At 47.1% G+C, this 20164-nt stretch overlaps 2 protein-coding genes across 2 annotated transcripts in view; both read left to right on the top strand.

The window, feature by feature from the left end:
* LOC113449938 (uncharacterized) overlaps positions 1-20164 on the top strand; it is a 53334-nt gene that overhangs the window by 19408 nt on the left and 13762 nt on the right.
* Positions 3834-9358, top strand: LOC113451232 (uncharacterized). Its single transcript, XM_026722605.2, has 4 exons — positions 3834-3966; positions 5494-5620; positions 5819-5920; positions 6849-9358. Exons 1-4 carry the CDS (start codon positions 3934-3936, stop codon positions 8309-8311), a joined length of 1725 nt encoding a protein of 574 aa, XP_026578390.1. The 5' UTR covers positions 3834-3933; the 3' UTR covers positions 8312-9358.

The raw sequence follows: 20164 nt of genomic DNA, 5'->3' as shown, positions 1-20164 counted from the left end.
CTGTTGGGTCAATGGAACAAAGGACATCTTTGCTCCCCTTGTCCAGAGCAGCCAGTCAATTGCTTGCGCCTCTGAGCATGCAGGGGCTTGCCCTCTCTGTTGCCCCATCCCACTTTTCTTCCCAACATTTGGGAGGGGGTCCCCCACCTGTGCATGGCAGTTCTCCCCACCACGTCGCCTTTTGAGAAATGCACAATGCCCATCGTTGCCTACATCGTTCGTTCATGCTGGAGTTCCTCAGCATATTGAGATTGCTCGGTGTTCAGGAAGAATTGCAAGAATTGGGGATCAACAGGGGTGGTCTTCCCTCACTCACCCACCTGCTTCCTCCTGTGACTGACTTTTTCTTTTTTTGCTGAGAGGGTCTGGGGGCCCAGCAAATGCCGATTGGAGATGGCAGTCAGGCCCGACACTAGACGGAAGAGACTGTTGTCCCTCCCACCAACTCCATGCCACACCTTTGAACCCAGGAAACTCCATTACATCCCATCCGCCTGTGCTTGCACCCACTTCCACGAGCAGCCTCTGAAAGACACCACGCCGGCCACTTCATTCCCCCCATTAACCCCAACGGCCTATTCTAGATGTGTTATGACAATAATTATGATGTCTATTATTTTCTTGAGCTATGTTTATTTGCAATAAAGGCTTTCTTACAGTTGTGGGGATGTATGTTCGTAGGGTGTAAGTGCAAAAGACGGGTGGGTGGGATTCAACTGGTTCATGTGAACCAGTTCTTCTGATAAGCACTTGGCCCCACCCCTGCTCTTTCCTGTGCTTTTATTTCCTAAGTTTTTTTTTTTTTTTTTTTTAGCACGGCTGATTTGCGTGGCAGTGTGGTTTTCAGCACCTCAGCTGTTTGAATGGGGGGGGGGCTGCAGTAGAAGGTAAGTAACTAGGTTTAAAAAGAGCTTAAAATGTAGGGCTCCAACAATCCACCCCCCCATTCCAATCACAAGTCTTAAAGAGTTTATTTTTTCATTTATTAGGAGTGGCCACATCGGTATTAACCTGTGTTAGTGTTTGGGGATAAACCCCCAAGCAGAGTATGCAGCAGCAGTCAAGCCAGGCAGGCAAATGAGAGAGAGAGTGGGCCCAAGAGTATACACACACTGGAGACAAAAACACTGTTTGTGGTTTTAAAATAGTTATTTATTGCACACAGAGGTTAAGAAGTGTCATTCAGTCCATATATCATTATCCAGTATATCCATCCAATTATCAAGTCCATTAACAGTCAATACAATGTTCTTATCTGCTTGTAAATCTTCTCCTCCCGATACCTTTCTCTCAAAGACAACGCTGAATCCTCAGCTCACCAAGCAAACAGTCCTTGTGTTCAGTTGAAATGGTATCTGGCACAGTAGCCTCCAAAAGCAAGCAGACGTTCCAAAACAGTAGGCAGCAGACCAGGAACAGAACCAGGTGCATCCAGAAGCCGGGGCTATTACGTTTCCCTTCCTACCTTTATTACTGCCTGCAACCGCACCCACAATGACATTGCAGTTTCTTGCTTAAAGCTACATAGACACTTAATCCTAGGTTTACATATTTATTCAACCCAAACCTGGTTGGTGTATCCATATACCCAACAACCTGGGTGCAGCCAACTCTAAGGCACATCATTTCACCCTTGAACCTGTTTTTTTATTCTTTTTTTCTTGTTATTGTATGTATATACACAGCATACATCCAACAAAATTCACAAATTTTCCCCCACCCCCTGGATGTATATTCTCCAATGGGACACATCCATAGCTAAGAGTCATCCATCATGCTCTCTGGTAATAGTCTTGCGCGCCAACAGTTTCAGCCGCCTAGCAATTATCTGAAGCCTTTAAGGAATGCACTGCTTCCCCCCCCCCAAAAAAAGACCAAAGGATTATATTGACGCATAGAGCGCATGCACACGCGCACTCACCAAATTGGTTGTTAACCCTGGTTTGAATTGCCCAACAACAAGGAAAGCTGGATTGCCTGCCCAAAGCATGTCAAGATCATCCCACATTTGGGGGGGAACTTGCAGAGAAGAGCAGCGATGGGGCCAACGAGTCTGAAGATGAAAACGTACCCCCCAAAAAACCACAACGGTGGATTCGGATATGTCCCATTGAATGAAAAGAAGGGCAATAGAAAGAATCCAATATTGAAGGACAATAGAAAGAATCCGGTATAAGAAGAGGGGGTGGGTTTCCATTTGTTTTCACAAAACACCGGAAGGCAAAGATGAGAAGCACCGGATGGAAACTCGCTGAGGAGAGAAGCAAGCTGGAACGAAGGAGGAAACTTCTGAATGGCGAGGATGATGGAACTGCTTGCCACTGGAAGTTGGGAGTGCTCCATCACTGAAGGCTTTGAAGAAGAGACCGGATAGACGCTTGGCCTGGAATGGTAAGAGGGCCTCCAGCTCGAGCAGGGAGTTGGCCTAGATGACCTTCAAGGTCCCTTCCAATTCTCTCTGAACTCTGAAGTGGTGTAGGCTCTCTGGTTTGAGCAAGGGTGGGACTAGACAACCTCCAAGGTCCCATTCAAACTCCGGTTATTTGATGGCTCTGCAAGGATCCAATTGAGTATGGGGTTGGACTAGAGGACCTCCAAGGCCCCTTGCAGCCCTGTTCTCTTACTCTCGTAAGAGAGTCTTCCACTTGAGCAGGGGGTTGGACTAGATGACCTCTGAGGTCCCTTCCCACTCTTATTCTATGATTCTGTAAGGGTCTCCTGCTTGAACAGGGGTGGACTAGAAGACCTCCAAAGTCTCTTTAAACTGTGGTTCTGTTATTCTGAATGGTCTAGTGTCTGTTGCTTGAGCTGGGGGTTGGAGTAGAAGATCTCCAAGGACCCTTCTAAGTCTCTTATTCTATAATTCTGTAAGGGTCTGCTTGAGCAGGGGGTTGGACTAGAAGACCTCTCAAGCCCCTTTGCAACCCTGTTATTCTCTTATTCTGAATGGTACATGGTCTCCCACTGGAGGAGGGGGGTTGGACTCAATGACCTCCAGGATGCCTTCCAACTCGATTGTCTCTTCAATTCAGCAGGAATTCATAGCCTTCTCTTTCTCCCCTCCCTCCCACTTCCCCAATTTAGAGTTTTAGAAGAAGCAAGCAGGCTCAGGCTGCCTGGGGAGTGGGAGGGGTCTCACAAGAGGGGTGGGGGCCCCAAGGTTCAGAAACAATTCCCCCCCTTTGGACCAGAGACCCCCGACCCCAAAGATCTGGAAGTTGAGGGGGGCTTGGGGGAAGGGAGGGGTTTTTTTTTTGAAGCCAGCCAAAAAAAGTTTGTGGGAACTTCCCATTTTCCCACGGGGAAAGGCGAGTGGCTAGACCTGTAGTATCTATAAACGCCCCCTCCCCTCTCCAAGGTGGGTGGGCTCTTGGGAAGAGGGAGGGGGTCGTCATCCAGCTGTAAAACCCCTCCCCCCCTTTTTTTGGAAAAGGGTTGTGTGGAGAGAAAGGGCCCGCCTTTCCTTTAAACCCGCTTCTTCGGGTTTTGCGCACCCGGGCTGCGCTCCATCCGCCTTTTGGTGGGGGGAGGGGGGGGGGCGGCTTTCTCGACTCTCCCCCGCCCCTTCCTTGCAACGGCTGGGGTCTTGCAACAGCGCGGATGGCTGGAAGGCTACGCTAGGCGCGGGGGCGGGACGAAAGGGGAGGGAGCTGGCTTTGCAAACGGGGGGAGGGTCGTGGGTCCGGGTTGGCCCCGCCCTCCTGCTTCGGGCGGGGCGTGGAAAACACAAACAAGAAAACTACACTTCCCGGCGTGCAGCTGTTTTGTCACCACCTCCTCCTCCTCCTCCTCCTTTTCCAACGGAGTGTAAATCTTGCAAAGGCTAACAAAAGAGCAAAGCCAGCAGCGGCGAAACCCCGGCAATAGCCACGCTTGCTCCTTCATCCTCGCCCGCGGAAAGAGTGGGTGGGTGGGGATAAAAAATAAAAATAAATGAGAGCCATGGCCGGAGGGACCCCCGCGCAGGTAGGCCGAGTGGGCCCGGGTCTCTCTCCCCCACTCCCCCTTGCAACCCCGCCTTTGTATACACACACACACCAAGCTTCTTCCTCCTCCTCTTCCTCCGGTCGTGGGGGCGGCGCTGTTGCTCGGCTTGCCCCTTCCCCTTAATTCGGATCCCCCAACCCAAGAACGACCCACAGCCCGCTTCCACATTGCTTGGGGGGAGGGGTGTCAGCTTTTAAGGAGCCGAAAAAGACCCCCTTCTCTCTTCTTGCCTGTCGCCCCCTCCCCTCTTTGAGCGGCGGGGGGGAATGTGGGAAGCGGGTGGGGGGGGTGGAAAAAGGAAAGTCGCTTTGGTCCGTCTCACACACATCCCCATCGCTTCCCCGTTTAGGCGGCTTGCAGAAGGCTCGGAGCCGCACGGCTTTGGAGAGAGGGAGGAAGGGAAGGAAGGAAGGAAAATCCCACTCCCCTTTTTTCTTCCCCGTCTGGGACTCGCAAAGGGAAGGCTCCCCCCACTCCCAAGCGCTTCTCGTATGGGACCTCCCACCCACTCACCCACCCACACCGGGACCGGGGAGAAGGGGGGCGGCTCACAGCTGATTTGCGGAGATGACCACTGGAGGAGACTGTTTTGCGTGCAAACGGCCCGTACGTTTGAACTCCGTGCACGCAAAACAAGAGAGAAGAAGCTGGCGGCTGTGGTTGGGGGCTTCTGCCTTCGGGGGCGGGGTTGCCTCGGAGGAGAAGGGGCCGCAGCCTGGTTGCTCCAGCTGGCTTGGGTCTCTTGAAGAATCCCTCCCCCTCCTCATTTGGGCAGGGAAGGAAGGAAGGAAGGAAGGAAAAGAAAGACAAGGAAGGGTGAGAGAGAAAGGGGGGAAGGAGGGGAGGAAGGAAAAGCGAGAGAATGGGTGGGAGTAAAGAGAGGAAGGAAAAGGGAAGGAAGGAGAAAAAGTGAAAGAGGGAGGATGGAAGGAAAAGAGAAGGAAGGAAGGAAAGAAAAAAGGGAAGGAAGGAAATGAAGGAAAAAAAGGGAGGGAAGGAAGGAGAAAACAAGAATGGGAGTAAAGGAAGGGAGGAAGGAGAAAAGAGAAAGAGGGAGGAAAGGAAGGAAAGAATGGAAGGAAGGAAGGGAGAAAAAGAGAGAGAATGGGAAGGAGTAAAGGAAGGAAGGAGAAAAGAGAAAGGGAGTGAAGAAAGGAAGGAAAGGAAGGAAAAAAGAAAGGGAGGGAAGGTAGGAAAAGAGAAAGACAAGGAAGGACAAGAGAAAGGGAGGGAAGGAAGCAAAGAAGACGGAAGGGAAAAGAGGGAGGGAGGGAAGGAAAAGGGAAGGAAGGAAGCAAAGGAAAGACCAAAAAGGAAGGAAGTAGAAGAAGGAAAAGGGAAGAGAGGATGAAAGGAAAACAGAAGAAAGGGAAGGAGAAAAGGGAAAGAAGGGAGAAATAGGGGAAAAGGGGGGAAGTTCTGTGCAATTTTTTTTTTTTTTTTTGCAGGGAGGTCTTCCTCTACCCCTTCCCCTGCCCTGTCCTCACCTGGCCATCTTCCCTACAGGTGCTGGCAGCATTCGGGGATGTGGCCATCTGCTTCTCTGCCGAGGAATGGGCAGAGCTGGCCGGCTGGCAGAAGGACCTCTACCGCGACGTCATGGCCGAGAACTTCCAGCTAGTCTCCTCCCTGGGTAAGAGTTGGAAGGGAGCTCAGAGGCCTTCTAGTCTGACCCCCCGCTAGAGCAGGAGACCCTTACAGAATTAGAGTTGGAAGGGACCCTGGAGGTCTTCTAGCCCGATCCCCTCCCCGAGCAGGAGATCCTCACAGAATTAGAGTTGGAAGGGACCCTGGAGGTCTTCTAGTCCAACCCTCTTCTTTCCCTTTGCAGAATGCCTGCTGGCCATCCCTGACCTGCTGTCCCAGCTGGCACAAGGAGGGGTGCCACAGATAGGTGCCAGACGACCCCCAGGGCAGGATGAGGAGTGCCAAGGTAAGGGGAAAGGGGTTCCGGGCAGGGCATCAGAGGGGTTTCCCACTCTGTACCGGCTTGGGGTGTTGGGTGATGATTCTGCCTGGATCGGGTCATTTTCTACCTGGGGTCCTGAGAGGCAAATAGGAAGGAAGGGAAGGAAGGAAGGGGAGGAGGGAGGCAAGGAAGAAAGGAAGGAAGGGAAAGAAACTGAAAATGAAAGATAGATATGTAATTATGGTCATGTTTGTATGGAAATGTAAAAACCTGGAGTCGCACTGTTCACCAAAAGAGATCTTTATAAAAGATAAAAATAAAAAAAACTTTGGGGAAAAGAAGGAAGGAAGGAAGGAAGGGAAGAAGGACGGAAGAAGATAGGGAGGAAACAAAGAAAGAGGAAGAAAACAAAGAAAGAGAAAAAAGAAAGGAAGGAAAGATGGAAGGAAGGAAAAAGACAGGGATGAAAAAGAAAGAGATAGGAAGAAAATGAAGAAAGTTAAAAAGAGGAAGGCAGGAAAGATGGAAGGAAGGGAAAAGATGGATGAAAGAAGAAAGAAAGAGATAGGAAGAAAACTAAGAAAAAGATTAAAAGAAAAGAGGAAGAAAAGAAAAAAAAAGACAGGAAGGAAGGAAGGAAAAACAGAAAGACAGGAAAAATAGGAAGGAAGGAAGCAAAAAGGAAAGAAAGAAAGGATGGAAGGGAAGAAAGAAAGAAAAAGAAAAGACAATGGCAGGGGAAAAAAATCTCCCCCGGCAAGGAGAAATGTCCCCAGGGGACCTTTTGGGGGTGAGCCCCCCCAAATGAACAGGGATAAGTTCTTTATTTTGGGGTTCAAACCCACCCTGGAAGCAGCTCCAGAGGGGGGGAGGAAGGGGGGGCAAAGCCTCCCCAATTGTCCCGGGTTCAAACTCCTCATCCACTCACCCCAAACAATTTGTCTCTTCACAGTGGTGAGTCTGGAGGAGGTGGCGGCAAAAAGCACCAAGGAGTTGCAAGGGCCTCCGGAGCATATGAAGAAGCCCCGCATCTCCCATCCTTCCATGCCGGGAAAGAAGCCCAAACGGCCACTTCTGCAGCCTGGAGGAAAAGCACCCGTTGCAGGCGAAGGAGAGGGCGTCCTGGAGTCAAAAGCCAGCCCTCGGACACAGGAGAAACCCTACAAGTGCCCCAAGTGTCGCCGCAGCTTCCCAGGACGCATCGCCTTGGGTGCTCACCGGCGTCTCCACATCCGTAAGTGGCGCCAGCTGGTCCCCCAGGCAGCCGGAGGCTCCCTCTACGCCCCAGAGCAGGCCGGCCCCACGTTGGGTGACATGGGCACCGGGGCCAGCCCCTTCCCCAGCAGCCAGGGCGAGGGCATGCTGCCCTTCTGGCCAGAGATGGCGTTGCACCAGCAGGGCCTGCCGGCCGCCAACTTCAACCCCTTGACACTCTGCTACAGGCCACAACCACTGCCAGGCCACCAGGCGCCCGGCCTGCCGAGCAACGGGGAGTTTATCTGCGACCAGTGCGGGTGGAGCTTCCAAGGCTGGGAGGAGCTGGTGACCCACCAGATGGCCCACATGGCCGCTGAGGGCATTGCCGGCTCGGTGCCCAAAGCGGAGGCGCTGGCACACTTGGCCACCGACCGGCCATATGCCTGCACGCAGTGCGGCAAGAGCTTCCGCCACAAGCCCAACCTGCTGGCCCACCGGCAGGTGCACACGGGCGAGCGGCGCTACCAGTGTCAGGAGTGCGGCAAGTCCTTTGGCAGCAAGGCGTACCTGGCCTCCCACCAACACATCCACACCGGGGAGAAGCCGTACGTGTGTGCCCAGTGCGGGAAGAGCTTCCGCCACAAGCCGAACCTCATCTCCCACCAGAAAATCCATGCGCGGGAACCTCTCGCCCATGGCAGCCCGCACCCGCTCGAGACCTTCAATGGGGAAGCCTTCTCCAGCCTGCAACACCCAGTGCCTGAACCTCTTGGCCTGGATGCCTTCCTACCCGCCCGTCCGGCTGTCGATGCGCTCTTGTCTTGCGCCCGGGGCACCACGCCGCTGCCTCAGCTGGCCGGGATCCTTCCTCCGCCCTCCCTGCAGCCGGCGGTGAACCGTCCCTTTGTGTGCCCGGTGTGCGCCAAGCAATTCCGTTGCAAGCCCTACCTGGTGGCCCACATCAGGATCCACACCGGGGAGAAGCCGTATGCCTGCAGCCGCTGCCCCAAGCGCTTCTCCCAAAAGTCAAACCTGGTCTCACACGAGCGCCTGCACACGGGCGAGAAGCCCTACGCCTGCCCGCTCTGCCCACGCGTCTTCAGCCAGGGCTCCAACATGCGGGCGCATCAGCGCAGCCACCGGAACATGACCGGGGCAGAAGTGGAGGGGGGACTGCACGCGGGATACCCGACCCGACAGTTTCAGCAACCGAATTAAAGAAGGGGAGGGGCTGTCTTTCTACTGCTGTGCGCTTAGTCTCGGCTTCTCTCACTCCACCCACTTTTTCCTCAGACAAGGGAATGCAGAAAATCAACACAGAAGCCCCTCCTGCCTCCAAGGGCTGTCCCCAACACACCGCATGTCTGTCAGAAGGTGCCTTAGTTTTCGTCTTGGGGGCAGGGATGTTGAGAGGGACCCTCAACCCCATGGCACCGTGCCCTGGGGTCTCCAAGAACTGAGGAGCTGGCAAGGGGACAACGACCACTTGGTAGGATTTCATTGGTATTCAGCGAGAGCCACGGCATGGTGGGCGGGAAGTGTTCAGGTGCAGGACGACCAAGTTGGAAGGGACCTTGGTGGTTGTCCTGTTTACTTCAGGGGTGGAGCAAAATGGGGGTTGAATGCCCCCTCCCCCATAGGCAGAATCATTCACCGATGAGTCCCGGGTAGAGGGGCGCACAACGGGAGGTGTGGCTTATCCCCCTCCTTCACGGTGTTAACCCTTCACTGGTCTCCAAGGGCCGTCCCTCGTGGAGGGAGAAGGACTATGTATTTTTTAAAAAGAGACAGTAGGGCAGGTACCACGAATGGTGTGCTCAGTACGGGGGACTCACTTTCGCCTCGATCTACAGGACTCCAACCTCAGGCAAAACGTACAGCTTCAAAAGACGCGCAGTGGGGGGACGCAGAGATGGGTCTCCTGGTCCATCTCCCAAGACCCCTGGAGGCCGCTGGAGACCCATCTGGGTCTCCCTGTGGGAGAACTGCGTCATTGGAGTCCCCGCACGCCAGGCTGGAGCGCTGCCCTGCCCCACCCCGCCCGCTTTCTCATGATTTCCCTATTTATGGAATGAGTAGAATTTGGGTTGTCAGAAACGGGTGAGAAAAGGCCAGATCATCAGCTTCCAATTCCCGATGTGGGCTGACAGCCACAGGGGGGTAGCTCCGTGGTGGAAAAGCGGCACGTTCGCATTTCTACCAATTTCCTACTGTGTACACTTTTTTTTAATGACATAAATAAAGGGGTAGATGTTACTTTTAAAAGCCTGGCCTGCATTTGCTTATAATTCCTGTTCTGTTCTGTATTCTATTCATTCTAATTTTATTCTAGACAATTCTAGTCTAGTTTCTATTCTCATTCTATTCTAATTCGACTATTCTATTTAATCCTGTTCTATTCTCATTCTGTTCTTAACTTAATTCTATCCTGATTCTATTCTCATTCTGTTCTAATTATATTTAATTTTATTCTTTATTCTACTGTTATTCTATTCTGATTCTATTCTCTCATTCTATTCTTTTTATTCTAATTCTACTATTATAGTTAATTCTATTTTATTCTCATTCTATTCTAATTCTGATTCTATTCTATATTCTATTCTCATTTTTATTCTAATTCTATTTAATTCTATTCTCATTCCATTCTAATTGCATCTTATTCTATTCTTTCTATTCTAATTCTATTATATTTAATTATGTTCTAATTCTATTTAATTATATTCTATTCTCTATTGTACTGTTATTCTATTCTGATTCATTCTATTCTCTATTCCATTCAAATTACATCTCATTCTGTTCTTTCTATTCTAATTCTATTTTATTCTATTTTATTCTCATTCTATTCTATATTCTCATTCTATTCTATATTCTCATTCTATTCTATTCTAATTAATTCTATTCCATTCTATTCTCTATTCTACTGTTATTCTATTTTGATTCTATATTCTCATTCTATTCTCAATTCTGTCCTCATTCTAATATGTAATTCTATTCTCTTTTACTGTTACATTCTGATTATCTAATCTCATTCTATTCTAATTACATTTAATTTATTCTGATTCTACTCTGATTCTACTATTCTGATTTTAATCTATTCTATATTCTCTTTCTATTCTACTCTATTCTAATTCTAATATATTTAATTCTATTTAATTCTCATTCCTATTCTAATTTTATTTCATTCTGATTCTGTATTCTCATTCTATTCTAATTTTATTTAATTCTATTCTCTATTCTACTCTAATTCTATTATATTTAATTCTATTCTCTATTCCTATTATTCTATTTTGATTTAATTTATTCTATTCTGATTCTATTAATTTTATTTTATTCTACATTCTCATTCTATTCTCATTCTATTATATTCTACTTTATTCTCATTCTTATTCTGTTTTAATTCTATTTAATTCTAATTCTATTCTCATTCTTCAGTTCAATTCAAGTCTCTATTCTAGTCTCATTGTTATTTTATTCTATTTAAGTCTATTCTGCTATTACAGCGGTCGCCAACCAGTGGGCATGAGAAAATTTTGGTGGGCCGCAGAGAAATCTTACCCCCAGAGCACCCCCCAAAGCAATTAATCCAGGCTGCACAGAAACAAGGCTGTGCTGCCCACATGGCCCACAGGAATCCTCCCTGCCCATTCTTTACCTGGTAAACTTGCCTGCTAAATTTCTATTTTTCCTTTTTCCGACCATCAGCTGTTCTGCTGTACTGGGAGATTTAGATTAGCTAGGAAGCAGGAAATGGTTGGATTTCTTGCTTTCTAGCTAGTCTTTAGATTTTCAGCTCTGCTTTTAAGTACAGCCGAACCTTAGGACTGAAGGTTAGCTTGCAAGCAAATTCAGTGCAGACTCACGGCAAGCAAATTTGAGAGACTGAGCTAGCCAATGGCAGATAGATCACAGAATGATTCTGTGAGCAACTCAATCTGCCTGCTTTGCCTGATTTTGGGTAAAAGTTTTTTTTATAAAAAATTCAATATTTATATAAATATAATATTTACATACAAGCCATGCCCAGCCAGTCACATGACCACCAAGCCACACCCACAAATTAGGCCACACCCACAGAACCAGTCAGTGGTCCCTGAGATCTAAAATGAGTTTGGTGGTCCCTGAGGTCCAAAAGGTTGGCGACCCCTGTGCTATTACATTTAATTCTATTCTGTGCTCATTCTATTCTAATTCTATTTAATTCTATTCTGATTCTATTCTATATTCTCATTCTATTCTACTCTAATTCTACTATTATATACTGCTCAAAAAAATAAAGGGAACACTTAAACAACACACTGTAACTCCAAGTCAATCACACTTCTGTGAAATCAAACTGTCCACTTAGGTAGCAACACTGATTGACAATCCATGTCGCAGGCTGTTGTGCAAATGGAATAGACAACAGGTGGAAAGCAGAGGCAGGTAGCAAGACATCCCCAATAAAGGAGCGGTTCTGCAGGTGGTGACCACAGACCACTTTTCAGTTCCTATGCTTTCTGGCTGATGGTTTGGTCACTTTTGAATGCTGGCGGTGATTTCCCTCTCATGGTAGCATGAGACAGAGTTTACAACCCACACAAGTGGCTCAGGTAGTGCAGCTCATCCAGGATGGCACATCAATGCGAGCTGTGGCAAGAAGGTTTGCTGTGTCTGTCAGCGTAGTGTCCAGAGCATGGAGGCTCTACCAGGAGACAGGCCAGTACATCAGGAGACATGGAGGAGGCCGTAGGAGGGCAACAACCCACCATCAGGACCACTACCTCCACCTTTGTGCAAGGAGGGGCAGGAGGAGCACTGCCAGAGCCCTGCAAAATGACCTCCAGTGGGCCACAAATGTGCATGTGGCTGCTCAAACAGTCAGAAAGAGACTCTATGAGGGCCCAATGTCCACAGGTGGGGGTTGTGCTTACAGCCCAACTCCGTGCAGGACGTTTGGCATTTGCCAGAGAACACCAATATTGGCAAATTCACCACTGGCACCCTGTGCTCTTCACAGATGAAAGCAGGTTCACACTGAGCACATGTGACAGACGTGACAGGGTCTGGAGACGCCGTGGAGCACGTTCTGCTGCCACCAACATCCTCCAGCATGACCGGTTTGGCAGTGGGTCAGTAATGGTGTGAGGTGGCATTTCTTTAGGGGCCACACAGCCCTCCATGTGCTCACCAGAGGTAGCCTGACTGCCATTAGGTACAGAGATGAAGGCATTGATGCTATGGACTGGCCCGCCTGTTCCCCAGACCTGATTCCAATTGAGCACATCTGGGACATCATGTCTCGCTCCATCCACCAACACCATGTTACACCACAGACTGTCCGGGAGTTGGGGGATGCTTTAGTCCAGGTGTGGGAGGAGGTCCCTCAGGAGACCATCCGCCACCTCATCAGGAGCATGCCCAGGCATTGTAGGGAGGTCATACAGGCAGGCACATGGAGGCCACACACACTACTGAGCCTCATTTTGACTTGTTTTAAGGACATTACAGCAAAGTTGGATCAACCTGTAGTGTTTTTTTCCACTTTAATTTTGAGTGTAACTCCAAATCCAGACCTCCATGGGTTGCTAAATTTGATTTCCATTGATCATTTTTGTGTGATTTTGTTGTCAGCGCATTCAACTATGTAATGAACGAAGTATTTAATAAGAATATTTCATTCATTCAGATCTAGGATGTCTTATTTTTCTGTTCCCTTTTTTTTTTTGAGCAGTGTACTATACTTAGATCCGACCAAAGGCGGTGTAGTTCAAGGTTTTCTAGGTCTAGAATTTCAAGTCTGGTGTCATAAGGTATTCTGCAACGAGTAGAGGAGTGGAGAACTCTTCTTGTGAAATATTTCTGGACTTTCTCAACTGTGTTAATATCAGATACGTAATGTGGGTTCCAGACTGATGAGCTGTATTCAAGTATTGGTCTAGCAAATGTTTTGTATGCTCTAGTTAGTAGTGTAATATTACCAGAGAAAAAGCTATGTAAGATTAGGTTAACTCTTAATGCCTTTTTGGCTATGTAGTTACAGTGGGCTCTAGCACTTACATCATTTGAGATGAGTACTCCAAGATCCTTGACAGAGTTTGGATCATCAACAAGGTCTTGACTATTCAGCTTGTATTTTATTTTCTGATTTTTTTTTGCCAATATGTAAGACAGAGCATTTATTTGTTGAGATTTGAAGTTACCATTTGTTTGACCATTCTGATACATAGTTTAGGTCTTTTTGAAGGGTAGCAATATTGTCTGTGGTATTGAACAGCTTTACATTGTCAGCGAAGAGAATGCAGTTGCTCTTGATATGATCGTTTATGTAGAGTATGAAGAGAGTTGGTCCTAGAACTCTGCCTTGGGGGACACCACTGTTGGCAGATAACAGAATTTGATGACACTCCCAATTTTGACCATTTGTTGTCTGTTTGACAAGAATGCTTCTATCCAGTTAATGCAGGTGTCCAGAGATACCATAAGATTTTAGTTTTAGTAGTAGTTTGTCGTTTACCACTGAATCAAAGGCTTTACAGAAGTCTGTGTAGATTGCGTCTATTGCTTTGCCCTGATCGAGTTGTGTCGTCCATATGTTTTTGCAGTGTAAGAGTTGCAGATTGCAGGAGAGTTTTTTCCTGAAACCAAATTGTTTATTGGAGAGTAGGTTGTTTGTCTCTTAGTGGAGGATGATGGATTGGTTAATAATTGATTCCATGACTTTACAGGTGATGCAGCATAAAGAGATTGGTCTGTATGCATGTGCAAGGAGGGCGCTGCATCAGATGAAGGTGAGGCTTTCCATATATAGAACATAGAATAAGAGAATTGGAAGGGACCTAGGAGGTCATCTAGCCCAACCCCTTGCTCCAGCAAGAGATCCTTACAAGAATCACTGAATAGCCAAGCTGGCAGGGTCCCTGGAGGTCATCCAGTCCAACTCCCCTGCCAGCATTGTGCTATATCCCCTCCCTGGAGGATGAGGAGGAGGGGTCTCTTCCTGAGACTGCCACGCCCTCCCTTCACCAATGTCGGGAGCAGCCCGGCCGCAGGAGGGGGGTCCCCCAGAAGCCCCCTCCCCTTCCATGTGGGAACAGTGGGTGGGTTGATAGGACAAAGTTGCCTCCCCCATCGAGCCTCCAGCTGCAGCAGCGTGCTTTGCAAACCCAGCTGCCCAGTCAGATAACATAATCAGAGTTGAAAGGGACTTTGTAGGTCATCTAGTCCAATCTCCCCCACCCAAGTGGGAGACCTTACACCATTTCTGACAAATGGCAGTCCAATTCTGATCCCAGAAGACTCCTCCCCTCCTTTTCCAACTCGGAGGGAGAAGATACCCTCCCCCTCACTCCAGGTCTCTTGCGGCAGCTGGAGGGCTCCGGGGCATGGGAGGTGTAGTCCTCCCCTTCTGCCAAAGGGGAATGGGGAGGGGGGAGAGAATAGGTTTTCAAGAAGAGATTGGACTGCCGTTTTTCAGACATGGTGTGGGCTGCTTGGGCAGGGGTGAGTCGGAGTGTGGGATTAGATGACCTCCAAAGGTCCCTTCCTACTCTTGTTAATCTGTAACCTGTAATGTAATATAGGGTCTCTCTCTCCTGCTCAAGCAAGGGGCTGGACTGGATGACCTCCAAGGTCTCTTTGAACTCTTGTAAAGGCTCTCCTGCTCGAGCAGGGGAGAAGACCTCTCTCAGGTCCCTTCCCCCTCTCATTCGGTCAGGCTCCCCTGCTCTCGTGGGATGGGGCTGGGGGCTGGACTAGATGACCTCCCTGGGTACTTCCCGCTGCAGCCCGCCCGACGGGAGGGAAGGCAAGGAGACGAGGAACGAAAGGAAGCTGAGGGAGGGAGGGAAGGGAAAGAGGAGAAAGGGGGAGGGGAGGGGCTGGAAAAGAGGGAGGGACTTTCCATCCCCCCTCCCCCTCCCCTTGGAGCCTCGCCCCGCCCCTCCCTCGCGTGGGAGAGCAGAAGGTGGCTTGCCAAGGGAGCGGGTGGGGAAACGGGGGGGGGGAAGAGTTGTAATTGAGTAAGGAGGGGGTTCTCCTCTTCCCTAGCCCCCTCCTCTTTTTTCTCCACCCCCCCCTTTTTTTGCAGGCGAAAGACCCCGCCATGCACAGCCGCAGATCCCGCGTGAGGCGGCGGCTCCTCCCGCAGCCCGAAGCGACGGAGGCGACGGGTCCAGGTGGGGTTTTTTTAAAGGGACGGGGAGATCCGGCCTGGCTTGCACGTGGCCCATGCACAATAAAAAGGGAGGGAGAGAGGGAAGAAAAAGAGGAAGAGAGACCCTTCCTCGAATTTTTGCAAGGGTGGGGAAGGGTCTCGAGCGGGGAAGGTTCGGTGGGGTGGGGGGCTTTGCAACGGGTTGGGGAGGGAGGGGGTGACCTTGGGGCATCCCTGGGAGGAGGAAGAAGAGGAAGAAGAGAAGGTGGGGTGCGAATAGATGGCCAGATTTGGAGCGGGTTAGGGTTCCCCCCTCCTGTCCCCAAGCTTTTGGCCCGTCCATGAAGCGAGCTTTGCAATTTGGCACAACATTTTTTCCGTCCGTTCTCTCCGCCCGCCCCCCGCCGCCGCCGCCGCCGCCTTTTGCCCAGGGGGTGGGTGTGTGTGTGTGTGTGTGTGTGTGTGTGAGAGAGAGAGAGAGAGAGAGAGAGAGAGAGAGAGAGAGAACCGCGTTGCATGCTGGAGTTTGTAGTCCTGCCCACCCACCCCTTCCCGGAAGCCAGCCAGCCAGCCAGGTGAAGGGGGGCTGACGTCATCGGAATCTCCAGGCGAGAGACAGAGAGTGACAAAACCGGTCAGGGCAGCTTGGCGCGCACGATGCAAATCTTACAGGGAGTGGGTGGCAATGGGAAGGAGGGGAGGTGTTGGTGGCAAGCTCTTCAGGGGGGTCCCGAGGCCGGATCCGGCTGGGGAAGGGGCCTTCCTGTAGGCAAAGGGTGGCCGGCTCTGGGAGGGGCCACCCACTGCACCCCCAACCCTCTCTCCCCCCACTGCCCCCCAAATTGCAATCCCTTTAGTTGTGCAGACTTTTGAGTGCGTGCGCCAATCTGCCCCCCCCTCCCCGATTGGGGACTGTGTGATCCAGGAGAGCGGTGCCAGGTTCTTCCCCCGAATTGGGATCCTTTAGGAGGTCTGGGTGATCTGAAAAAAAAAAATGGGGGCCAGGTTCTTCCCGCCAGTGGGATCCTTTTGGGGTGGGGGCTGTGTGATCCAGAAAATGGGGGCCAGGTTCTTCCCAAAAGTGGGATTCTTTAGGAGGGTTGGGTGATCCAGGAGAGGGGGTCAGGTTCTTACCCCAAGTGGGATCCTTTGGGGACCTGTACAATCCAGAAAATGGGTGCCAGGTTTTTTCCTAAATTGGGATCCTTGGGGGCTGTGTGATCCACGCTCTCCCCGAATTCAGATCCTTTAGGGGCCTGTGAGATCCAGGCCAGTTTCTTTCCCCAAGTGGGATCCTTTGAGGCCCTGTACGATCCAGAAAATGGGTGCCAGGTTCTTTCCCAAAATTTGGGTCCTTTAGGGGCCTGTGAGATCCAGGAGAGGGATGCCATATTCTTCCCCGAATTGGGATCCTTTGGGGGCCTGTGTGATCCAGAAAACATGCCACACTCTCCCCCGAATTCAGATCCTTTAGGGGCCTGTGCGATCCAGGAAATGGCTGCCATGTTCTTCCCCGAATTAGGATCCTTTGGGGAGTTGTATGATCCAGGAGAGGGGTGCCAGGTTCTTTCCCCAAATTGCGATCCTTTGGGGGGAGGGTCTGTGTGATCCAGCCACGTTTGTCCACCTGAGTGGGATCCTTTTTTTAAAAAAATAATTTTTATTCTTTAAACCCAAAAATACAAAACTAATTTCTATTAACAGTGTTTGTGTCATTGTATATACATGTTTCTCATTTTGTAACTATACATCAATTTCTATCTTTATTCACCCATTCATACCACCTATCCCTTATCGCAAAATATTCTCAATCAACCTTTTAATTCCATAGTGAATTTGTCTAGCTATGCACAGTCCATTATTTTCTGAATTAAAAGCTTCATCTGGTGGTATTTTGTTGCTCTTCCAGCTTTGTGCAAAGGTGATTCTTGCTGCCGTTAAGATGTGTACAATAAGGTATCTTTTATCTTTGCTCAAATTCCCTTTAATCATACCTAATAGACACGTTTCTGGTTCCAATTTCAGTCTATAATTTGTAATCTCCCAAGAGCCATCTCTGTACCTTCTTCCAATATTTTTAACCTCTATACATTGCCACCACATATGGAAAAACATTCCTTTTTTTTTGTTTGCACTTCCAGCATTCCAGTTTCATATTTGGATACATTTTTGCCAGTCTTGCCGGCGCTAGGTGCCATCTACAAAACATTTTGTATTGTTTTTCCTTAAATGCCGTCAACAAAGTCAGCTTCCAGTTCTCAGTCCAAGTCTTTTCCCACTGATCCAAATTTATATTATGGTCTACATTTTTTGCCCAGGCGATCATTGATCCCTTGACAATTTCTTCCTCTAGTTCCACCTCCAATAAATAATTATACATTCATGTTATAAATTTTATGTCTTTGCCTGTCAAAATTTGATCCAATTTTTGTAGATCCTTATCTATCCCTTGTTCCTTTATATCTTTCTTAAATTTGGTTTGAATTTGCAAGTATAGCCACCAGTCCAATATTATACCTTGTTCTTTTAATTTCTCCACTGTTTTTAATTCCCTCTGTTCATCTAATAATTCTTCATATCTAATCATTTTTTTTACTTTCCCCCATATTTGGATATAATATAGCCTCCATAGGTGAAATCCAGTTTGGTCTTTTCAGATAATGCTTTTTCTTTACTTTCTCCCACGTTTGTAATAGTGAGTCCCTTATCAAATGTGTATGAAAATAGGAGTGAATCTTATTCTTTTTATCACATAGGAAGGCATGCCACCCAATTTGGAGGTCATGACCTTCTATTGCCAAGATTCTTTTATTTTTTAAATTTATCCACTCTTTAACCCATAGTAAAATTGCTGCTTGGTAATGTGTTTCCCATTTTGGGAGTCCAAGTCTGCCTCTGGTTCTACTATCTTGTAACGTCTTCAGTTTTATTCGTGCTTTTTTCCCCATCCATATAAATTTCATAACTGTCTTATCTAATTCCTGAAAAAAATTCTTGTCCAATTTTATAGGTATTGTTTAAAAATAATATAATATTTTCGGTAGTATATTCATTTTTATAGCCGCTATTCAGCCTAATAGTGATAATTGTAATTTTTCCCAGTTGTTCAAATCTTTTTTTAAAAAGGTTTTTTATTTTAACAACAAACAAAACAACATAAGACATACAACATAAAAACATCATCCTTCTTCATAAATTTACAAACAGTGTATCGGTTGGTTTACCACTTTTTTTTTTGCATCCATTTCCTAAACGCTAATATAATTATATTACATAATAACTCATATTATCAATCAGTAATTGTATAACCCAATATCATCACTAAGAAATCGTTTATCTATAATTTTATTAACTCATACTTTAACGAGATAACTATAATTTACTTAATTTATTTTGCAATAAATCATAAGATCATACCAAATCTATCTTAATAAAGTTTTATAAAAATAATATCAAAAAAAAAATTATATCCTAAATCTAAATGTTCTATTATTATGTTTTATTATCTAACCATTGATAAAAAAGATCCCAAACTTCATAAAATTGTTTATCTTCTTGTTCTCTAATTTCAAATGTCAATTTACTCATTTCAGCACAATCCAATATTTTCTTAATAATTTCTTCCTCTGATGGAATTTTCTCACTCTTCCAGCTTTTAGCAAATACAATCCTAGCCGCTGTTAATACATTTACAGTCAAATACTTCAAATTTTTATTATATGTATCAGGTAAGATTCCCAATAAAAAAATCTCTGGTTTCAAGTCTATATGTATCTTTATCATTTTTTCCAACCATATGCGAATTTTAGTCCAATATTTTCTAGCATCCTCACAAGTCCACCACATATGGTAGTATGAGCCAGGTATCTGATGACATTTCCAGCACTTTTCAGATTTGTTCTTGAACATTCTTGCAATTCTTGTTGGGGGGAAAATGCCACCTGTAAAACATCTTATACAAGTTTTCTTTATAAGCTGTTGACACTGTCATTTTATAATTTTGAGACCACAATTTTTCCCATTTCTCCAAATCAATCCCATATCCAAAATTCTTCCCCCAAACATTGTTTCTTTAACTTGTTCCTCCTCTAATATAATTTCCAACAGATAACTGTATAGTTTCTTAATCACTTTTTCATCAGTACCTGTCAAGATCCTATCTAAATCAGTCAATTTATCATAAAATCCCTCCGCTTTAGAATCTATAAGATACCTTGAATGTATTTGCGCATATGAAAACCAATTCATCTTTATGCCTTGTTCTTCTAGTTTTTGCATTGTTTTAAGTTCACTCTTTTCATCCAATATTTCCCCATATCTAACTGTTTGTTCCTTCTCATATATTATAGGATAAGAAAAGGCTTCAATAGTTGATAACCAGACTGGGATTTTCTTTTCTTTTTTAAAAAATAGATTTTATTGAATTTACAATTTAAAAACACATCAACGGTACATTTACAAAATAGAAAGAAAACGGCTGGGGGGAAAGAAAGAAAACACCCGGCCTAACGCACCGGATAAGGGCCGGTTGGGGGGAAAGGGAAAAGATAGAGAGGGAGAGAAGGGAAGGGAAGGGGAGGGAGAATAGGGTAGAAAGTACAATTAAAAACGAACAATATCTTTTTGTGACAGTCTGTAAGGATCATTTCTCTTCGTCATATCCAATCTGCTCCTCTTTTCCATTATGTTTAAGTTACTCTATATCATTTACATAATTTGTCTCTGTAAGCCAATTATACCATGAGTCCCAGTTGTCGTAAAATGTTGAGGACTCTTTGTTTTTTAACGCTATCATTAGTTAATCCATTTCAGCACACTCACAAATTTTCTGAATAACCATTTGCTCTGAAGGTGTATGAGGTGATTTCCAACATTGAGCAAACGCTAATCTAGCCGCAGTTAGAATATGGATTATTACATATTTTGTCTTTTTGGATAAA

This window comes from Pseudonaja textilis, unplaced genomic scaffold (assembly GCF_049901715.1).
Source record: "Pseudonaja textilis isolate UNSWEBS1 unplaced genomic scaffold, rPseTex1.2 PTEXSCF27, whole genome shotgun sequence".
NCBI classification, from domain to species: Eukaryota; Metazoa; Chordata; class Lepidosauria; order Squamata; family Elapidae; genus Pseudonaja; species Pseudonaja textilis.
Note: the sequence above shows the minus strand (reverse complement) of the source record. Positions and strands in the feature narration are given on the sequence as shown.

Coding starts and splice junctions, on each gene's coding strand:
- LOC113451232 (XM_026722605.2), top strand. CDS start 3,934: ATGAGAGCCATGGCCGGAGGGACCCCCGCGCAG. Junction 3,967..5,493: donor CCGGAGGGACCCCCGCGCAG/GTAGGCCGAGTG, acceptor TCTTCCCTACAG/GTGCTGGCAGCATTCGGGGA. Junction 5,621..5,818: donor CCAGCTAGTCTCCTCCCTGG/GTAAGAGTTGGA, acceptor TTCCCTTTGCAG/AATGCCTGCTGGCCATCCCT.